The sequence below is a fragment of the Homarus americanus genome, unplaced genomic scaffold (assembly GCF_018991925.1).
Source record: "Homarus americanus isolate GMGI-L3 unplaced genomic scaffold, GMGI_Hamer_2.0 scaffold43165, whole genome shotgun sequence".
NCBI classification, from domain to species: domain Eukaryota; kingdom Metazoa; phylum Arthropoda; class Malacostraca; order Decapoda; family Nephropidae; genus Homarus; species Homarus americanus.
This window is the reverse complement of record NW_024718999.1, coordinates 1-17,482: the sequence shown is the minus strand read 5'-3', so window position 1 is coordinate 17,482 and position 17,482 is coordinate 1. Positions and strand designations below refer to the sequence as shown.

The 17,482-nt window shown below is 42.0% G+C and overlaps 1 protein-coding gene across 1 annotated transcript; it reads right to left on the bottom strand.

Moving 5' to 3' along the window:
- Positions 1-1,069: 1,069 nt before the first annotated feature.
- Positions 1,070-15,883, bottom strand: LOC121859885 (condensin-2 complex subunit G2-like; the record flags this gene model as incomplete). Its single annotated transcript, XM_042356842.1, has 5 exons — positions 1,070-1,252; positions 3,700-3,996; positions 4,893-5,053; positions 6,411-6,531; positions 15,602-15,883. Coding segments are annotated over 5 exons (1,044 nt in total), but the record flags the coding sequence as incomplete, so codon positions are not given.
- Positions 15,884-17,482: the final 1,599 nt, after the last annotated feature.

Below are 17,482 nucleotides of genomic sequence, written 5' to 3'. Positions count from 1 at the left end.
GATGGAGACCCTTAAGGGGAGAGACTTACCCCCCACCCATGCCTCTGTCAGTCTTACTGTAAGTCGACAAAATATTATTTATTAATTAGTAAAGATATGTTACTGTAATAATTTGAGCTTATTAATACCAATTTCCTTCACATACAGTAACATACTTATTTTTACCTTATTATTTGGCTTTTCTCTTCATTTTTACTCAAATTACTGATTATATATGGTTGTTTTTTTTCTATAGTAGTATTTAATATTTTATATTACCAATGATAAAACATACATCATAAGAGGCTGATCATACAAGAATATATTATAATAAAAGTTGGAAGGTGTGTGTTGGTGGTGTTTGTATGTGATGTTGAGGTGTGTTACACACACACACACACGGGAATTAAAACAACAAACATCCAGTGGGAATCTTGTTGTGTGACTGCCTGGAGGCGAAATAAACATCAGCTGTTGTGAGGAGCACTTGGCAAAATGGTACATGTTATCACTCCTTTCCATTCCATCGCTCTAATCATCCACACCTTTCTGCTTTCTCACTCCATACTTTTAAAATGTTATGCAACGTATACAGTAATGTTGAAGGGATACAACTTACCTCATTTATTCTTATAAATATCACAACCTCCCTAAAAATACTTTAGCTTTCGTGTTTATTCATGTCTTCAGGTCATGAGACCACGAATCCCCCAACCCAAGAAAGGGGGACCTGATATTCCATCAGAAGGTCAGTAATGAGACCACTATTCTCCCCCTCCCCCCTCCTCCACCTGACATTGCATCAGGTCAGGTCTCCCCCAAAATACTATAGCTTTTGTCTTTATTCAAAACATCTTCAGGTCATGAGACCCAGCCAAGAAATGGTGACCTGACATTCCATCCCTGTAATTCAGTTGTCTCTAAAGACGTCTTGAGTGAAGACGAAAGCTAAGGTGCTCCAGTAGATACTTAGTTGACCGAGAGCTCCATTTAGCGGAAATTTCGATTAAACGAACGGGTGGCTCGAATTAGTTCATTAAATCGAGAAAATACTGTAGTCCATTAAACAGATGTTTGACTGTATACTGACCTTGAGAGACCGCCAGAGGAAGGGATCATAGAGACAGTATATGGTGGTGGCAACAGCATGATGTCTCTTCTGACGGTGAATGTGGTGGAGAAGATGGTGGAGATTAGTTGACAGTCGGCCAGACATTGGATTCACATGGACGGCGGCGTACATAAAGTCTTGAAGACAATTCTCCTCCACAGTCTGAGGAACAAGTAACCAACTTTTTGAATACATTATGTATGATATTTCCTATCAATCTAGCTATCTATTCATCTACAAACTCTACTCTGTGAAGGATGGGTTAAGGGATACAGAAAACACAGAAACCTAAAAGGGACAAATACAGTCGGAGAAAAAGTGATTTAAGAAAATGTGCCAAGTGACAAAAAAGGGCCAAGAAATTTGAGAACATTCACATATATACTATACTACGCTTCTTGTCTTCAATTTACATAAACAGTAGCTAGCTATACAAAGTGAGTCCACCATCCATACTGACTATTTACGAAGAAACCTCTATATAACGGACTACATGGAGAGGGAAGTCCGTTATATAGAGGGCCAATTAGATGTGAAACTTCCATCTAACCAACTATACAGAGATGAGATTCCATTATATCAAAAGTCCGACTGATAGATGTGAACTCCCCTTCCATCTTACGGATTATGTAAAATACCAGAGTTTAACATCCATATAAAAATTATAAACAAGTGTACACCTTTCTGTAGTCTACTTGACACCCTACACCCACACACTTCTCACTAATTAATACTCTCAGGACCACAATTGTTCTTCTCCCAGTATTAACATTATAATTCAATTAGCTACATTTGCACCGTACAGTAAAGTCTTCGATAACGATGGTTCTACTAACGACGATTCATATTGAAGACCCTGGTTAATGTAGAACCCAATTCAACTTATGCCATTATTTTCTTCTTATTTACGACGAAATTTAAAAAAAATATAAATAATGAAAATACACTTTCATATCAATACTGTAATGACTAAATCTCGATATGCAATATACAAAAAAAAGGGCAAAAACACAAGCCTTGCGCACAGAGGCTGCCGGGCTTGTTAGCATTGACAGTGTAAATAGTCGCAACTGGCGGTCCCTTTGTTTTCATGCATCTGAACAGGATTTCTTCCGAAATTTTTGCGTCCCCTATTCAACATGAGCAAGAGAGCAAGTGGTGGTAGTGCTGGTTCAAAAGCTGATAGAAAGTGGATAAGCTTAGCAGAGAAACTAAATGTGTTGAAACGATATGAAAAAAGTGAGAGGTCTGTGGTTATTATATGGAGCAAGCAATGGACATATTTTCTGAAGTGGATCCATTAACAGAACGAAGAATTAAAATTATCAGGGACATGAAAAATGAAATGACCTCTACATAAAGATGTATAATGAGAAAAAAAAGCAGCTGTGCAAGGTTCTTTGAACAGCTTTATTATTTGAAGGCCTAAACCATCAACTTCAGCTACACCATCAAATTCAGCATCATAAGCAGCATCGACAACAACTTCAGGTTCAGTAACAGCTTTATGGAAAGCTACAGCTTCAGCCAGAGTTGAACCTGATGACTTCGCCATGTGAGTAAAAACTCGCACATCATCATTGGCTGTCCTTATGTTTAGATTTTACCACAATTGGTAAGTAGAATTTTTGTTTTACATTCGAAAATATTATTTAAAACATATATGAACAGTAAATAAGTGTTGCTTTCATATTCTTATGTGTAGAGAAATGGCAAAATGTTTTCACGTGTATGCACTTACATACATTGGCGTTCCCAATCGTCTCGCTTTATTTCTTTTCCATTAGTGGTTAGCTACTTCTTTTGTTCCATTTTTTAACATTAAATAACGTTACTTAAAACATATATATTGTATTATTTACATTAATTTTACTACAGCTACAACCAGGTTCTTATTTTCTTCATTTTTTTCGCGGAGAACCATCGTCCTGGACTCCCGGTTGTAAACACTGACAACAACAATGGCGTCCCATCTCCTCTTGTGTGACCATATTATTCATTTATATTGTATAAGGTGCATCCAGAAACATTATTTAACGAATGTAGTTTGCATTTTTTCATTAATTATATGGTTTTGGGGGAAAAGAGGGTAAAAAGCCACACAAAAGATATGAAAATGTCACACTTGGGAAAGCATCTCATTATTAGTGCTTTATTTTAATGGTAATTAATGATTCACGATACGATGATTCACCTTACACTACAATGTCGGAGGGCACATTACTGTCGTTATTCGAGGTTTTACTGTACACTAATCCTTATCAGTGCAAGTTCTCTTTCCTCATCCAGACCCTTCATTCCTTACACCTCTCATTAATGGAGTTCATTCCCTTTCTTATCCTCCTATTAACCTAAGGCCTTGAGTTGCTCTTTAAATATAGGGCATTCACTGTACCACTCCCTTATTACATAGCTGTAAGTACATATTTCCAGCTTTCTTGTCCATAGTACTGTATACAGTACTGTACTTGGCAAGCCTGGATATACTTAACTTGTTCAGTAATGTAACTTTTATTCCATGAATGTGTGTGCATATGTAACTATTCTTTAACAGGTGAATGAATTTATCTCTTATTAATTATTTTTACACTAAATAAAGGTCGTCTTACCTTCTTAACATCACCCTGGCTGCTCTTCCAGGCTCGAAAATAAACTTCAGCATACTTGGCAATCTGTGGTCTGATGCAGTCAGGAAGAACTGTCTTTATACTTTGATGCAGGAGAGGAACGAGTGACGCCCACGAAAACAGCCCTGCGATCCATTTGACTCCCTCGTCACAGCTGAGGAAGACTGTACACGCGGCAGAGGCCACCAGACGCTCGACAAACCTCTCATTTTCAGAATTGTCGAGGTCACTTACTTGTAAAGCGTCATTTAGTGACCACAGTCTAATAACATCTTTCTTCTGTTTGGGAAATGATGAATGGAGAATAACTATTGTTCTATAAAACTTTACATAAAGCATCGTGCACTTTTTTACAGATGGGTAACAAGAACTTTAAGGACAATGGTTTAACATTTGAGGAGGATGTTTTAACCCTTTGATGATGAAGATGGTTTAACCTTTTAAGGACAATGTTTTAACTCCTTTAGGAAAATTGTTTAACCATTTAAGGATAATGTTTTAACCCTTTGAGAATTTTGGTTTAATCCTTTGAGAACAATAGATTAACCCTCCAGAACCCAAAGTGTTAAGGAAGGCATGTTCTGTCAATCCATTCAGGTGTTAGGATTTGTGACCAATGACAAACTTTAATCAATAATTCTCTTGTTAACCCTCTGTAGAAAAAGCGTGCTGCACATCCCCCAAAAAGCATTACAACAAATTATTACATATTCGTATAGCAATCTTAGGTCATTTTGGCAGTAAAATATTCTTCCAATATGTTTTTTGTAAGGTCATATTGGAGTATGATTTTGTATGTGTTGGCATATTTCATTTATTATATTGTTCATTAATCTTTTTTCCGCCAAATTAGCGAGTCATAAAATGTTAGTCCCAATAGTTATAACCCTCAGGTGATCCCCTGTGATGACAGTACCTCTCCTGTACTGTATAATATGATGACAATTGAAGAATATTGTAAGAATCAAAAGATAAACAATTTCCATTTTATTATTAAAACTTTACCACACCAAGCCTAACTAAAGGCCAAAGAAAAATATGTTGCAGGTATCTACTTTAGTTAGAGAAATAAATGTTTACTTTAATATCCTTAAAATTTTATTGGCTAATGTGTTACCAGTTGGATGGCCACTGAGCAACAATTAATCAAAAGTCTTAAAATGGGCGTGACAAACCCTGGCAGTTTTGCCGGTGGCAACATCAAGAAGAAGTGGTAAGACGTTTCCAATAAGATGCTCGCGTTCCTCAAGCTTCCTTAACCACCAAAGCTCACACAGAGACAACACTCCAGCTTGTACTGCACCTTCTAACACAGTCACCATTCCATGCAGTAAAACTAGAAAAAATTACTTAAACTACAGTAATTCAACATCCTAAAAACAATGTTTCTTTTTAGTTATATTACATGCTGCTAAAACTATGATTAATAACGAAGTCATTCATGTATCGGTGTATTCAGTTTTGGGAAGAACAATGAATGATATATGGTACATGATTGACAAACACAATAGGCTTTTCATCAAATACTCCATTATAATAAAGAGAAACAAAAAAGATTGAACAATGAGAACCCATTTTGTGAATGAGGAAAAGAAGCGAGTAATCTGTGAACTACAAACAGTATCAGCTCCTGTGTAAAGTCTACTTTTGTCAGGGACCTTAAAGATGTTTAACAGTTGGCTACAAGCAAACACCTGCCTCTTTACCCTCTCACCATAAGGATGAAAAAAAAATCAAGTCAATCATGTATTCCCCTTGAACATTAACCCTTTCGCTGCAATTCCCGCACTTGCTATTTTATTCTGGCTACTGCCAGACAATTTTATTCAGCTTAAGGTACCATCCTGCAGCCAAAGGGTTAATTCAACAAACAATTGCCTCTTGAAGTATTAATCACTTCAGCCTTCTAAATATGTTAATCCATGTGTGGAAAAAAGCAAAACTGTTGTAATAATTAATCATGACCAAGAAGGTGGAAGAATAACATTTATCCTCATTAGTTGAACTATATGAAGGGACCAGTAATGATAGTCAGTGACCGCTTAACACACAAAGATGATGCATTCCTGAAAACCTCAATGTTAACCAAATGTACGATAAATGAACTCTGACTACATTATTATCGTACTGCCTCAACACAATACCTTAGTTTGGTGTTCAGCAGAGGGCAGGAGAGTGAGAGTTTGGCTTCAAAATGTGACCCAACATCCCACTCGTCTTACCATGGTGATGCACGTGTCTTTCACTACTATGTGCTGGGTTCTATTTCCTGTCCAGGACAGACATGAGAAGGGCATCATAGTGTTAACCTACCAAACTTGGCTGGTTTTCTCATGGTACTCCGGTTTCGTTCTGAAGGTTGTAACAAAGAACAGACCAACCGAACAGCTAGTAAGCTGATAAGTGGAGATGGTGGTGGAGGGCAACTGGATCAAAGGGACTCAGATCTTGACAGTGTTACTTGCAATAAAAAATATTATTCTAGATGGCCAACCTAGATTGTGTAATTTGATACTGAAACATGTAAAGCTATTTTTCATATAGGCAGACTCTGCCATGGGGTAACTTAGCAGTTGTATGAGTGTCACAGGTCACTTGTCAATGACCACAAACCCATAAAACAAGCTCTTACAACTCTCTGGACAATGTTAGTTCATCTATATTCTACATTTCACAAAGTATTAATTACTCACCAGCAAATTCCAATAACTTGTCCGGAATAAATATTTCCTCTTCTTTAAAAGTGTTGAGGTACATGGAGGCAAACTGCAGGATTCCCTCCATCAGCTTGGCATTATAAGGCTCAGATGGTTCCTACCAACATTATCGGGGTTAAGTATATATTACACGATTAAATAAAATCAAATACGTAAACCTTTCGGTATTATGTACAGTCGTAAATAAAAATTGGCCCCCATGGTGACACCAAGTAGCATGAATGAATCTCCTGGTGTGGGTGTGCTGTTTTGTCTTACATGGAGTCAATGCTGCTACAGCTTGGAAGGCAAAGGGAGGGGGCAAAATATTATTCATAACTGTACAGTGTAGGTTATGTATCTATGCTAGTGTGCCGAGTAGTAACCTTGTAAATAAGCTACTGTGCCGAGTAGCATTTATATATGTAATTACGTGGCAACACTGCACGTGTTATGTGGCAACATTGCCCCGAGGCTGCCATATGGCAAGGCAGTCTCAGTCTGACTCCGTGGGCCGTGCATGGCACACGCTAGTCACCACTTGTATTTCTCCTATCCGTTAATAAATGGACTTCAGTGTTACCCGGTGTTTCCCTACCCATCACTGCCTTCCTCAGGGAACATTTGGAACCTTCATGGCGCAGTGAGTAGGATCTGTGGACTTACAAGTGCATGAACAATGCCGACGGTTACATCTGCCGGCGATGTGCGCGTCGACTAGTGTGTTGTGTTGCATTTCGCCGCGACGTGCAGTGTTGCGCCGTCACAGTGCTTTTTAGTGACGGTGGCGGTGTTAGTGTCAGTGTATTAGTGTCTAGAGCTGAGAGTTCAGCATTGGCCTCTTTTTTGTGGTACCCACGGAGCACGCAGGCGTACACCCTACTCGTGTGACATCCGGGGAGACACGGACGGTCTTGCCTCCGTGAGCCACCACCACGTTCTGCTCTCTGAGAGACACACGCACACGCACGCACGCACAGAACAGTGGACTCTATGCATTATTCTGCGCTGTTTATGTCATAATATGTGGTTCGAGCTGATGCGGCGCCACTTTATATACTAAACACCGCAGTTCAAGCATTCTAAGATGGGCGGTAAGAAGGGACAACGTCAAGACGGGAGACACGACTCCCCACCACCTTCTCCTCTACCGGGCACAGATGGAGCTTCTGCGCCCACCGCCCCTCATCCTTCACCTACAGCGACGGACATTGCCACAATTCTGAGGTGGATGGATCACAGGGACCAGAGACGCAGGGAGATGGAACTTCAGAGGGAGGAGACACGAAGAGAGGAGGAAAAGGCGCGCTTTGATGCAATATTGGCGACCCTAACCCACCCTCCCTCACTCGCACACCAAGGCGCCAGTACCATCCCTCCTCCACCACACCAGCATCCTCCAGGTACTCTTGCTACTCTAACAGCTCCCAAAGCATCTGTTCAACCCCCACCCGCCCTCTCACCAGACGTCACGTTTCAGCTTTTTCGTGAGTGAAGGCGGCGTTGGACAGATTACTCCACGATGGTGGACCTTGACAGCATGCCTCTAAACAAACAGCTCATCCAACTGCGGATGTGTTTGTCGCTGGAGACAGAGTTTTGGAGCACACGTTGCAAGTGCCTCCCGATTCTACCTCTTCAGTGACGGATGTGCTCGACCTTTTTCAGGAGCATATTAAAGGTCGGAATAACGAGGCTTTGCGTCGCCGCGCCTTCACCAGCTGCAAGCAGGCGGAGAATGAATCCTTTGAAGACTTTTTTGTACGCTTGAAGAGTTTGTCTTGTCAGAGGAGATCGACGTCTGCAAGGCGCACAGCCGGGAATGTGAGGAAGCCTGGATCAAGCATGGGATCTTGACAGGTGTCAGGCAAGAAGAGTTGGTGCAGCGACTCATCCCCCTGGACACTTCCTCCACACTCCAGGTGGTAGTAACTGAATGTCGGTCATACGAGGCCACCAAGTCCGCCACCTCTGCATTATGGGCCCCACCTGCTGTGAGAGCTATCTCACAGTACAAGAAGGGTAAGAAGGCGCCCAACAACGTGAAGGCTGCTGCACGTTCTTCCACGCCCCCGCCAAGTGCTTCCTGTGGAAAGCAGCATGGCCCCCAAGACATGCCCAGCCGCCGACGCACTGTGTCGTGGATGTGACCGTAAGGGCCACTGGTCTAACACAGACAGGTGCCCTGCACGAGGCCGCAAGTGTCAGGCCTGTGGTCGCTATGGACACTACGACAAGTGCTGCCGGCAACCCAAGCCCAAAAGCCCGAGACGAGGAGGAAAGCAGCGCACTTCTCTCGGGGTGGTTCGCACGCAGCCCCCTTCAGATGGCCCACGTAGCCCCAAGCAGCAGCTGAGTCACATCAGGAGGGTGGAATCGACCACACGCCCCAGGGCTACCCCTTCCCCTACCATCGGCGTCGCCGTCACACACGGTGATGTGTCGGGTCACATCGAGGTGATACCGGACACCGGCGCTGATACTACGGTGATAGGCCTGAAGCACCTCCAGAAACTGGTCCTCACCAAACGCGGCCTGGGACCACCGCCGCAGCTGCAGTACTACAATGCAGACGGTTCCCAGATGCCGGACGCCGTGGGCTCCTTTCAAGCGGAGATCACTTACGGCGACAGGCCGTGTCACGGATGGATCGATGTGCAGCCTACTCTCGCTACACCCTTGTTGTCGTGGGAGCACTGCAAGGAGTTAGGTGTGGTGCCCAGAGACTTTCCTGACCAGATCCCAGCTGCTCGGTACACCGCCAGCAGGGTGTGTGAATCAACGAGCGACGCGCCTGGCGCTGCTGCACAGAGCTGCCCAGAACCCGCGTCCACTCCCACCCACACAGGACGCTCCCCTGCCCAGATCCTGTATGGTCACCCTCTCCGCTCTTGCGTTCCTGCACACGCCAAGGCCGCCAACGCCTTTGTGAAGGAGTGGCAGACCAGAGCCGAGAGCTGCGACCACCGCGCCGCTACGAGTGCCCAGGACGCCAAGGCTCGGTATGACGACCGTGCCTGCCCTCTTCAGCCACTGGAGATTGGTGCCCTTGTCTGCGTCCAGGACCCGACGACGACACGTTGGGACAAGGTGAGCATAGTGATGGGCGTCGGCCGGTCGCGGGACTACAAGGTCAGGATGCCGAGCGGCCGTGTCTGGTGGAGGAACCGCCGCTTCCTCCGGCCAGTCCCACCCCCTGCTGCTGGCCCCCTGACCGAGGACGAGTCCCCTACACCTCACGAGGATCCGTCCCACAGTGCACCTCGACGCTTGGAGCGACTTAGGACTAAGAAGTCCGCTCAAGACAAAGACTACGAGTGTGAGGGGGGGAGGGAGATGTAGGTTATGTATCTATGCTACTGTGCCAAGTAGCAAACTTGTAAATAAGCTACTGTGCCGAGTAGCATTTATATATGTAATTACGTGGCAACACTGCACGTGTTATGTGGCAACATTGCCCCGAGGCTGCCATATGGCAAGGCAGTCTCAGTCTGACTCCGTGGGCCGTGCATGGCACACGCTAGTCACCACTTGGATTTCTCCTATCCGTTATTAAATGGACTTCAGTGTTACCCGGTGTTTCCCTACCCATCACTGCCTTCCACAGGGAACACTTGGAACCTTCATACAGTATAGCCTCTTCAACTTCCAACTGTTAGTCTGCATTGTCAATTCACACTCTCCGTGCGGTGTGAACCCTGGGAGTATCGATTCATGGATCTGAAGCATTCACAATTGATCAGGAGAGGGGGCCAGAGGATGACTGGGGCCGGTGGGTGATGGGGAAATACAGGGACTGAGGAGGGTCAGAGTGTAGGGGGTGGGAAAGAGTTAGGAGTAGTTACACCATGCAGAATACATTAAACAAGGATATAAATAATAGGACAAAACATAAATTATGAGAAGAATATTTTACTGCATATTAGGGTGATATTCCCAGGTTGAGCTACAGGTCTGAACCACTTTACACAAGAACATAAGGATTCTGCAATAAGCCGGTTGGCCTGTGCATGGCAGCTCCTGTCGAGTTCCTACCACTCCCTATCATCCATGAATATATCCAGCCTCCTTTTGAAACTTTCCAGCGTTCCAGCACTTACTACAAAGTTGATAAGCGTGTTCCACTCGTCCACCACCCTATTTGTAAGCCAGTTCCTTCCTATCTCCCTCCTAAACCTAAACTTATCCAACTTAAATCCGTTGTTCCAAGTCCTATCCTGCTCGGATATTATAAGAACTTTGTCTATATCACCTTTATTGATTCCTTTCACCCACTTGAATACTTCTATCATATCTCCCCGCACTCTTCGTCTTTCTAGGGAATGCAATTTTAGTTTCTTTAACCTATCCTGATATGAAAGGTTTCTAAGTCCCGGAATCATTTTCGTCATTCTTCGCTGCACCGACTCTAGTGAATTGTTATCCATTCTATAATAAGGGCACCGGAACTGAACCGCATAATCGAGGTGCGGCCTGACTAACGCAAGATATAGTTGCAATACGACCTCTGCACTCTTATTACTTACACTTCTAGATATAAAACCCAATACTCTGTTTGCCTTATTTCGAACATTAACGCACGGTTTTCTAGGCCGTAGGTTTGGGCTTACAAGTACCCCAAGGTCTCTTTCACAAGTCGACTTCTCTAGGTTGATGTTGTTAAGGCTGTATACATTGACAGTATTTGTTCTTCCAATATTAAGTACGCTGCACTTGCTGGTGTAGAATTTCATTTGCCATTTTTCAGACCACCCCTGCAGTTTATTTAGATCCTCCTGTAATTCATTTGCATCCTGCCCCAAATTAATCTGCCGCCCTATTTTAGTGTCATCCGCAAACTTGCTTATGTCACTGCTGATCCCAGTTTCTAGATCGTTTATGTAGATTATGAACAGGAGTGGGCCTAGTACTGACCCCTGGGGAACCCCACTGGCTACACGACCCCACTCAGACTGAACACCATCTATGCTGACCCTCTGTGTTCTATCGGTGAGTCATGATTTTATCCAATTTAAAACTTCCCCTCGATACCATGAGCCTTAATTTTTCTCAGAAGCCTCTGATGCGGTACTCGGTCAAGTGCTTTGCTAAAGTCTAAGTAAATAATATCGTAATTTTCGTCATTATCTACTACCTCGAAGACTTTCCTAAAAAATGTCAGCAGATTTGTTAGACAAGATTTTTCCTTTGTAAACCCATGTTGAGAGTCGTAGATTAATTTGCTTTTCTCTAAATGCGATCGGATGTTATCTGCTATAATTGATTCAAGAAATTTCCCCACAACTGACGTCAAACTGATCGGCCGGTAATTTGACGCTGATGCTGTCTCCCTTTCTGAATATGGGTACTACATTTGCCTGTTTCCACATGTCTGGCACAAGTCCGGTGTCTAATGATTTTGTAAATAAGCTTACGAGGGGTCCGCTAATATGTTCCCTACACTCTTTCAAGACTCCAGGGAAAATTTCATCCGGCCCTGGGGATTTCGTTTTTAGTATATTTATCTTCTTAAGAACATCCTCTTTTCTGATAGTGATTTTCTTTAATTTCTCTTCTTCCTTTCCCTTAAATATCAGTTCCACCTCTGGAATTTCATCGTGAATTTCCTCTGTGAAAACTGATAAGAAGTACTTGTTCAATGCTTTGCTTATTTCTTCACTGCCATTTATCACTTCTCCCCTCCCTGACTTTAAAGGCCCAACTTTGTCCTTGACCTTTGTTCTATATACCTGGAAAAATCCCTTGGGATTCGCCTTGGATTATCTTGCTATTTTGATTTCATAGTCTCTTTGCTTTCCTTACATTTTTCTTAACATTCCTAGATAGTGCATTATACCTGTTTCTGAGCTGCTTCTCTCCTCCCTTTAATTTCTTATATATTCCTTTCTTTATTCCAAAATTTTTCTGTATGGTATATTTTGTTCTTGTGCTTTATGTAGTATACTATTGAATATATTATTGTCATGATCAATTGTTGTTTCATCTATGACCTCACCCCTTCCTACTGGGGATTGACGTGACTGTTCCCAGGTGACCTCACCTAGGTACCTTTTTAACTCTTGATAATACGCCAACCGAAAGTTTGGGACTCTGACCATATTGTCATTGTTTATCGTTTCCCAATTTAGAGTGAACCTGATTTATCTGTGATCACTGTTACCTAGTTCTTCCCCTACTGTGATATCTGATATTTTCTTTATTTGTTCATACTAGGTCTAATATATTGTCACCTCTATTAGGTTCTGTAATTAGTCGTTTCAAAAAATTGTCCTGTACTGCGTCTAGGAAGTCTTCAGATTCAGTCACCTACAATGTTGTCCCAGTCAATATTTCTGAAGTTGAAATCCCCCATAATGCACAGGTTTTGCTGCCCTCCTCATTTCCTGCCATATGGGCTGAGCTACTTCTTTGCCCAGACTTGGGGGGCCTGTAAATCACTCCCATAATTAGTTTTTCTCTTCCTTCCGTGATTTCTAACCATACAGACTTATTTATACAACATTTTAATGTATCCTTGACGAAGAGTGCGACCCCTTCCTACCTTCCCTATCCTTGTGAAAAATGTTGTACCCTTCTATGTGGTACTCTGATAAAAAAAATTTGTTCGCCAGATTCATCCAAGTTTCGGTGATTGCTATGACGTCTACATTCTCGGTACATACAACCGCTCTCAGCAAGTCTATTTTATTTCTAACGCTCCTACTGTTTGTATAGTATACATTTAAGCCTACCCTTCCCTGGTCCTGTTTTACCCCTTGTCCTGAGTAACTAATTTTACTTCCCAGGACCTGCTTGTTTTTTGACTCCCACTTTCCCCGACCTCTCTCTACTGGCGAAACCCCCCCTTTGGAGTGACAATTTCACGCTCCAGGGATGCAGACAACGTCTTTACCCCCGCACGAGACAAGTGTACTCCGTCACGACTGTACAGGTAGTCGTTGCCATAGAATCGTTGCCAGCTATCAATGAATGCCCAACCATTGTTTGCACAATGTTTTTCCAGTCGGCAATTTATAGCAATTGCCCTGGACAGCCATTCACGACCAACCCCTCTTCTAGGGGGATCCCTCCCCTATCTCTAATCTTCCCCAGCGCCTCCCTATACCTCTTGAAAATTTCCTCACTCCTAACCTTTCCTATGTCGTTTCCTCCGACACTAAGACACACTACTGGATTGGTACCCTCCCCTGACAAAACCCTATCTCTCCTCTCAGCTACATGACCTATCCCAGCCCCAGGAAAACACACCCTAGTCCAACGTTTCCTATCTCTGTCCAGAATTGACAAGATAATATGCAACTGTGATAACACACCTCCCCCCCTCCCAAGTTGCACACACATGCATCGGTCATGCAGCAGTCCTCCATGTCCGTCCTTCATTCCTTAAACCTAAGCAACTCTCACTTACTTCATGGGTGAGAGGTGGAAGGGCTGGGGCCTCTACATATGGTGTAGTTAACGACGGGGATGACCTAGTGAATAATGGATGCATTGTAATCTAATTACACAAGCATCGTCATTGTAATAGTGTAATGAACAATAAAAACATATCCAGGAAGGTGTCAAACAATTAATTTAGAAAACAATACAGTATAACCTCAGATGTGTTGTCTAATGGTAGACCCTGCTGCCACATGACATTACAAAAATTGTGACCAAGTCACAGGTTGCTAATCTGAATTTCTTCCTCATTTACACACAATTGCAGGGTCTCAATTGCTCTTACTTGACAACACAACATTGACATGTATCATTTCTCATTATTAATCTTTTTTTTCTTTTCTTTTTTTTACGGTCATTTATTATTATTATATTATATCTTTATTTAATTTTTTTGAGTAATTTTTTATTAATTATAATTATTATTATTTTGCCCCCAGGCCCTGATGTGGGTCATTGACCTGTGCCCTGGTGGGCTAATGTAAAAAAAATCTGGCATTTAACCATCCAAGACTCAAGCAACCAAATTTTTTTGGTGTGATCAATATCCAGTAAGTAAAGTCTTATCACATTTAAAAAATCAAGAAAATCGGTTTGAATATGGCGCCGCTTCGTCCATGGTTTCCTTTCTGGCCACAGAGGTGCTGTGTGTAACATCCATGTTGGCCAAACACACTGGGCACTGCCATTACAGTGCCCTTAATGAAGAAAAACTAGTTTTAGTGGAGTCTTAAGGAACTTTAGTGTTTAAGGAACTTAGCAAGCCTGATAAAGAGTAGTGAATTAAATGATTACTGTACCCATATTTACTCAAGAACACCATCACCACAAACTACGCCCATGATAAGGCCTAAAACAATTGACATATTTCTATCATCATTTCTGGTTTCATATGCCTCATTTATTGAGTGGCTTTCACACGCATTTAGTTATAGGGGGAACATTGAAATTTGCATAATGAATATATAACATCCATAAAATAAGTTGTACATGCACAAAGAAAAGCTTTTGTAAAGGAACTATTCGTATTTGGAAATGTATGCGTGTTGCTAAAACATTGAAGAAATTGGAAAGGGCAATCCTCCTCACATGGCACTGGAACCTTACCCTCCCCTATGGCCGAAGTGTTGGTCGGCAATTTATATTGAATAATCTCCCTACCTATGATTTTAACAACTGTCCAAATAATGTTTTAGGCATCAAGTTCAACCAAGGTTATAAACATGCTGATATTGTTTCTCAACAACTTGTCACTATTCACAGTGAATATATATGAGGTTTAGTAGACAACCAATCGCAGGTAAACTGGGGTGTTTTATGTCTACCGGGATTGAGAGTGGCAAAGGTGTACCAGGTATACAAAGATGGGAAGAGACTGCAAACTTGACACAACTGGTTATGTATGATCACACACTGTATGATAATAATATATTGTACTCATTAACACTCACAGGATTCACACAGCACGGTGAGTGTAGATTGACAATACTGACTAACAGTTTGAAGTGGAAGAGATTGTACATTTATAATTTCTTCCATACTTTCACTCACTACAAGCTCTTCCATCAGTTGTTTTAGCATACAGACCATTATATCAAGGTTTATAGATTTGAAACCTTCATATAATGGACTATACCTGTTCATTAGTTTGATGTCTGTTAATTGGAGATTTTACTGAAATAACTGGTGTTTGAATATTATATATCATCCAACAAGCTTCAACTTTCTCAAAATAAAACTGAACTTACCTTAATCGGTAGATATTGATGGCTCTGGCTGGCCGATCCTTCAATTTGTGGTGGATCTTGACAGCTCTGGCTGACTGATCCATCCTTCTGTGGCGGGCCTTTTCTTTCTTCATCGGGAGGCTGGTCAGGCTCCACCACGTCTCCCTCAGGTACATTATCCTCCACTAATTTTAAAAGTTGAACATCAGTCCAAGAATAAAGACTGACCCATATTTGTTCCTTTTGTTTGCGATTTAACTCAGCGAGAACTTCTTGTAGATCAACAGTGCTACGTTTACTTCCCTGACACAAAGTATAAAATAATTAGACAAAAATAGAGGTAAAATTATCGTTTCGGTCATCCAGCAATTTTAGGGGAATTTAAGTTTTGGAATCAGTAGTTTGAGAATTCTAAGACACCTTTATTCTACAGCATTTCTTCTGTTTGTGATTACTTTCAGAGAAAATAGCAAAAAATAGGGTTTGGGTTGGGAAAAATCACAAAAAGTAGTAATTTGTGATAGAACTGAATGTCAGAATAATCCAAAACCTAACCTTGAACCTCACCTTAATTAGACTCAGAAGACTCCGAGTTAGGGTCATGAGATCCTTCTCCTCGTCACCCACAGGTCGCACTGCCTAGCACCTCTTTCTCTGGGGGAGCCTACTGGTATACCAAGCTGTGATTGGTTGATCCAAAATCATATCAACCAATCAATGTCCAGAGAACAACTGCGCATGTGTAATGAGGATAGTAACCAATAAGCGAACACAGAGGAGCTCTCTTGGACGATTGAAACAATAACAAGAACTTGGAAAAAATAAGAAGATTTCCAACAATTTATTGCAATTTTCTCTGAAAGTAATAATGAACAGAAGAAATGCTATTGAAGAATAGTGTCTTAGAATTTTCTAAACTACTGATTCCAAAACTTAAAATCCTAAAAATTGCTGGATGACTGAAAAGATAACACCAAAATAGAAAATACAAGTCAACACCACAAGCTGATATAGTAGTGGAAACATATAGTACATGTATCCTTGATAATCGTTGAGGTTAGGTTCCAGAAAACTACCGTGATAAGCAAAAGTGTACATTTGAAACACAACATAAGGGAAAAATTAGTTTTGTCCAACGACCCCAAAGATGCATCCCTAAACTGACCAAAATATACCCCCAAAAACGTGTAGGCGCACTAAAGATATAATACTAGTAACATATATTTACTAATTAATGAATAAAAAATAAAAAATCGACAGTACTGTACAATATTGTATTATCAATGAAAGTCACAGTAGAATGAGAGGCAGTGTCTCAGTGATATGCAGTGGGTGGGAGGGAGAAATGTGGGAGGGATATTGTGCAGTGGACATCGTGCTAATCTGCTCTGGTGATAAAGGAGGTAGTGGTGATGATCATGGAGCTGGTGCTAGAGGGAGAGAATAAGTGGCGAGGAGATGACGAGTCACTCAGTTTGTTTGGAAACACTGACTGCCACACTGCCAGACACAACAGAACAGCTGATGTCCACCCACAAAAATTGATTGTACAGTAAGTCCTCGCTTAACGTCGGGCCGCTTTAAGTTGTTTCGGTACTGTGTCGCTAAACTTTAGAGACCAAAAATTCGTTTAACGTCCCTGTGACTCGGTCCAACGTCGTTTTGCGTCATCATGGACTACTTTTTTCAGCGGTTCACCCTCTTTCATCTGGCAGGGGAACGTCACTGCGTCCCCAAGCACTGCCAGTCTTTGTTAGGCTTCCACAGTATTCTTGAGTGTTTAAGTGTTTTTGCTCTTAATAGTGTACTGTAACCATTCAAAATGGCTTCCAAGTGCCCATCAAGTGCTACTGATGCTAGTGTTGTGAACAAGCAACGTAAGACCATTAGCCTTGCTACAAA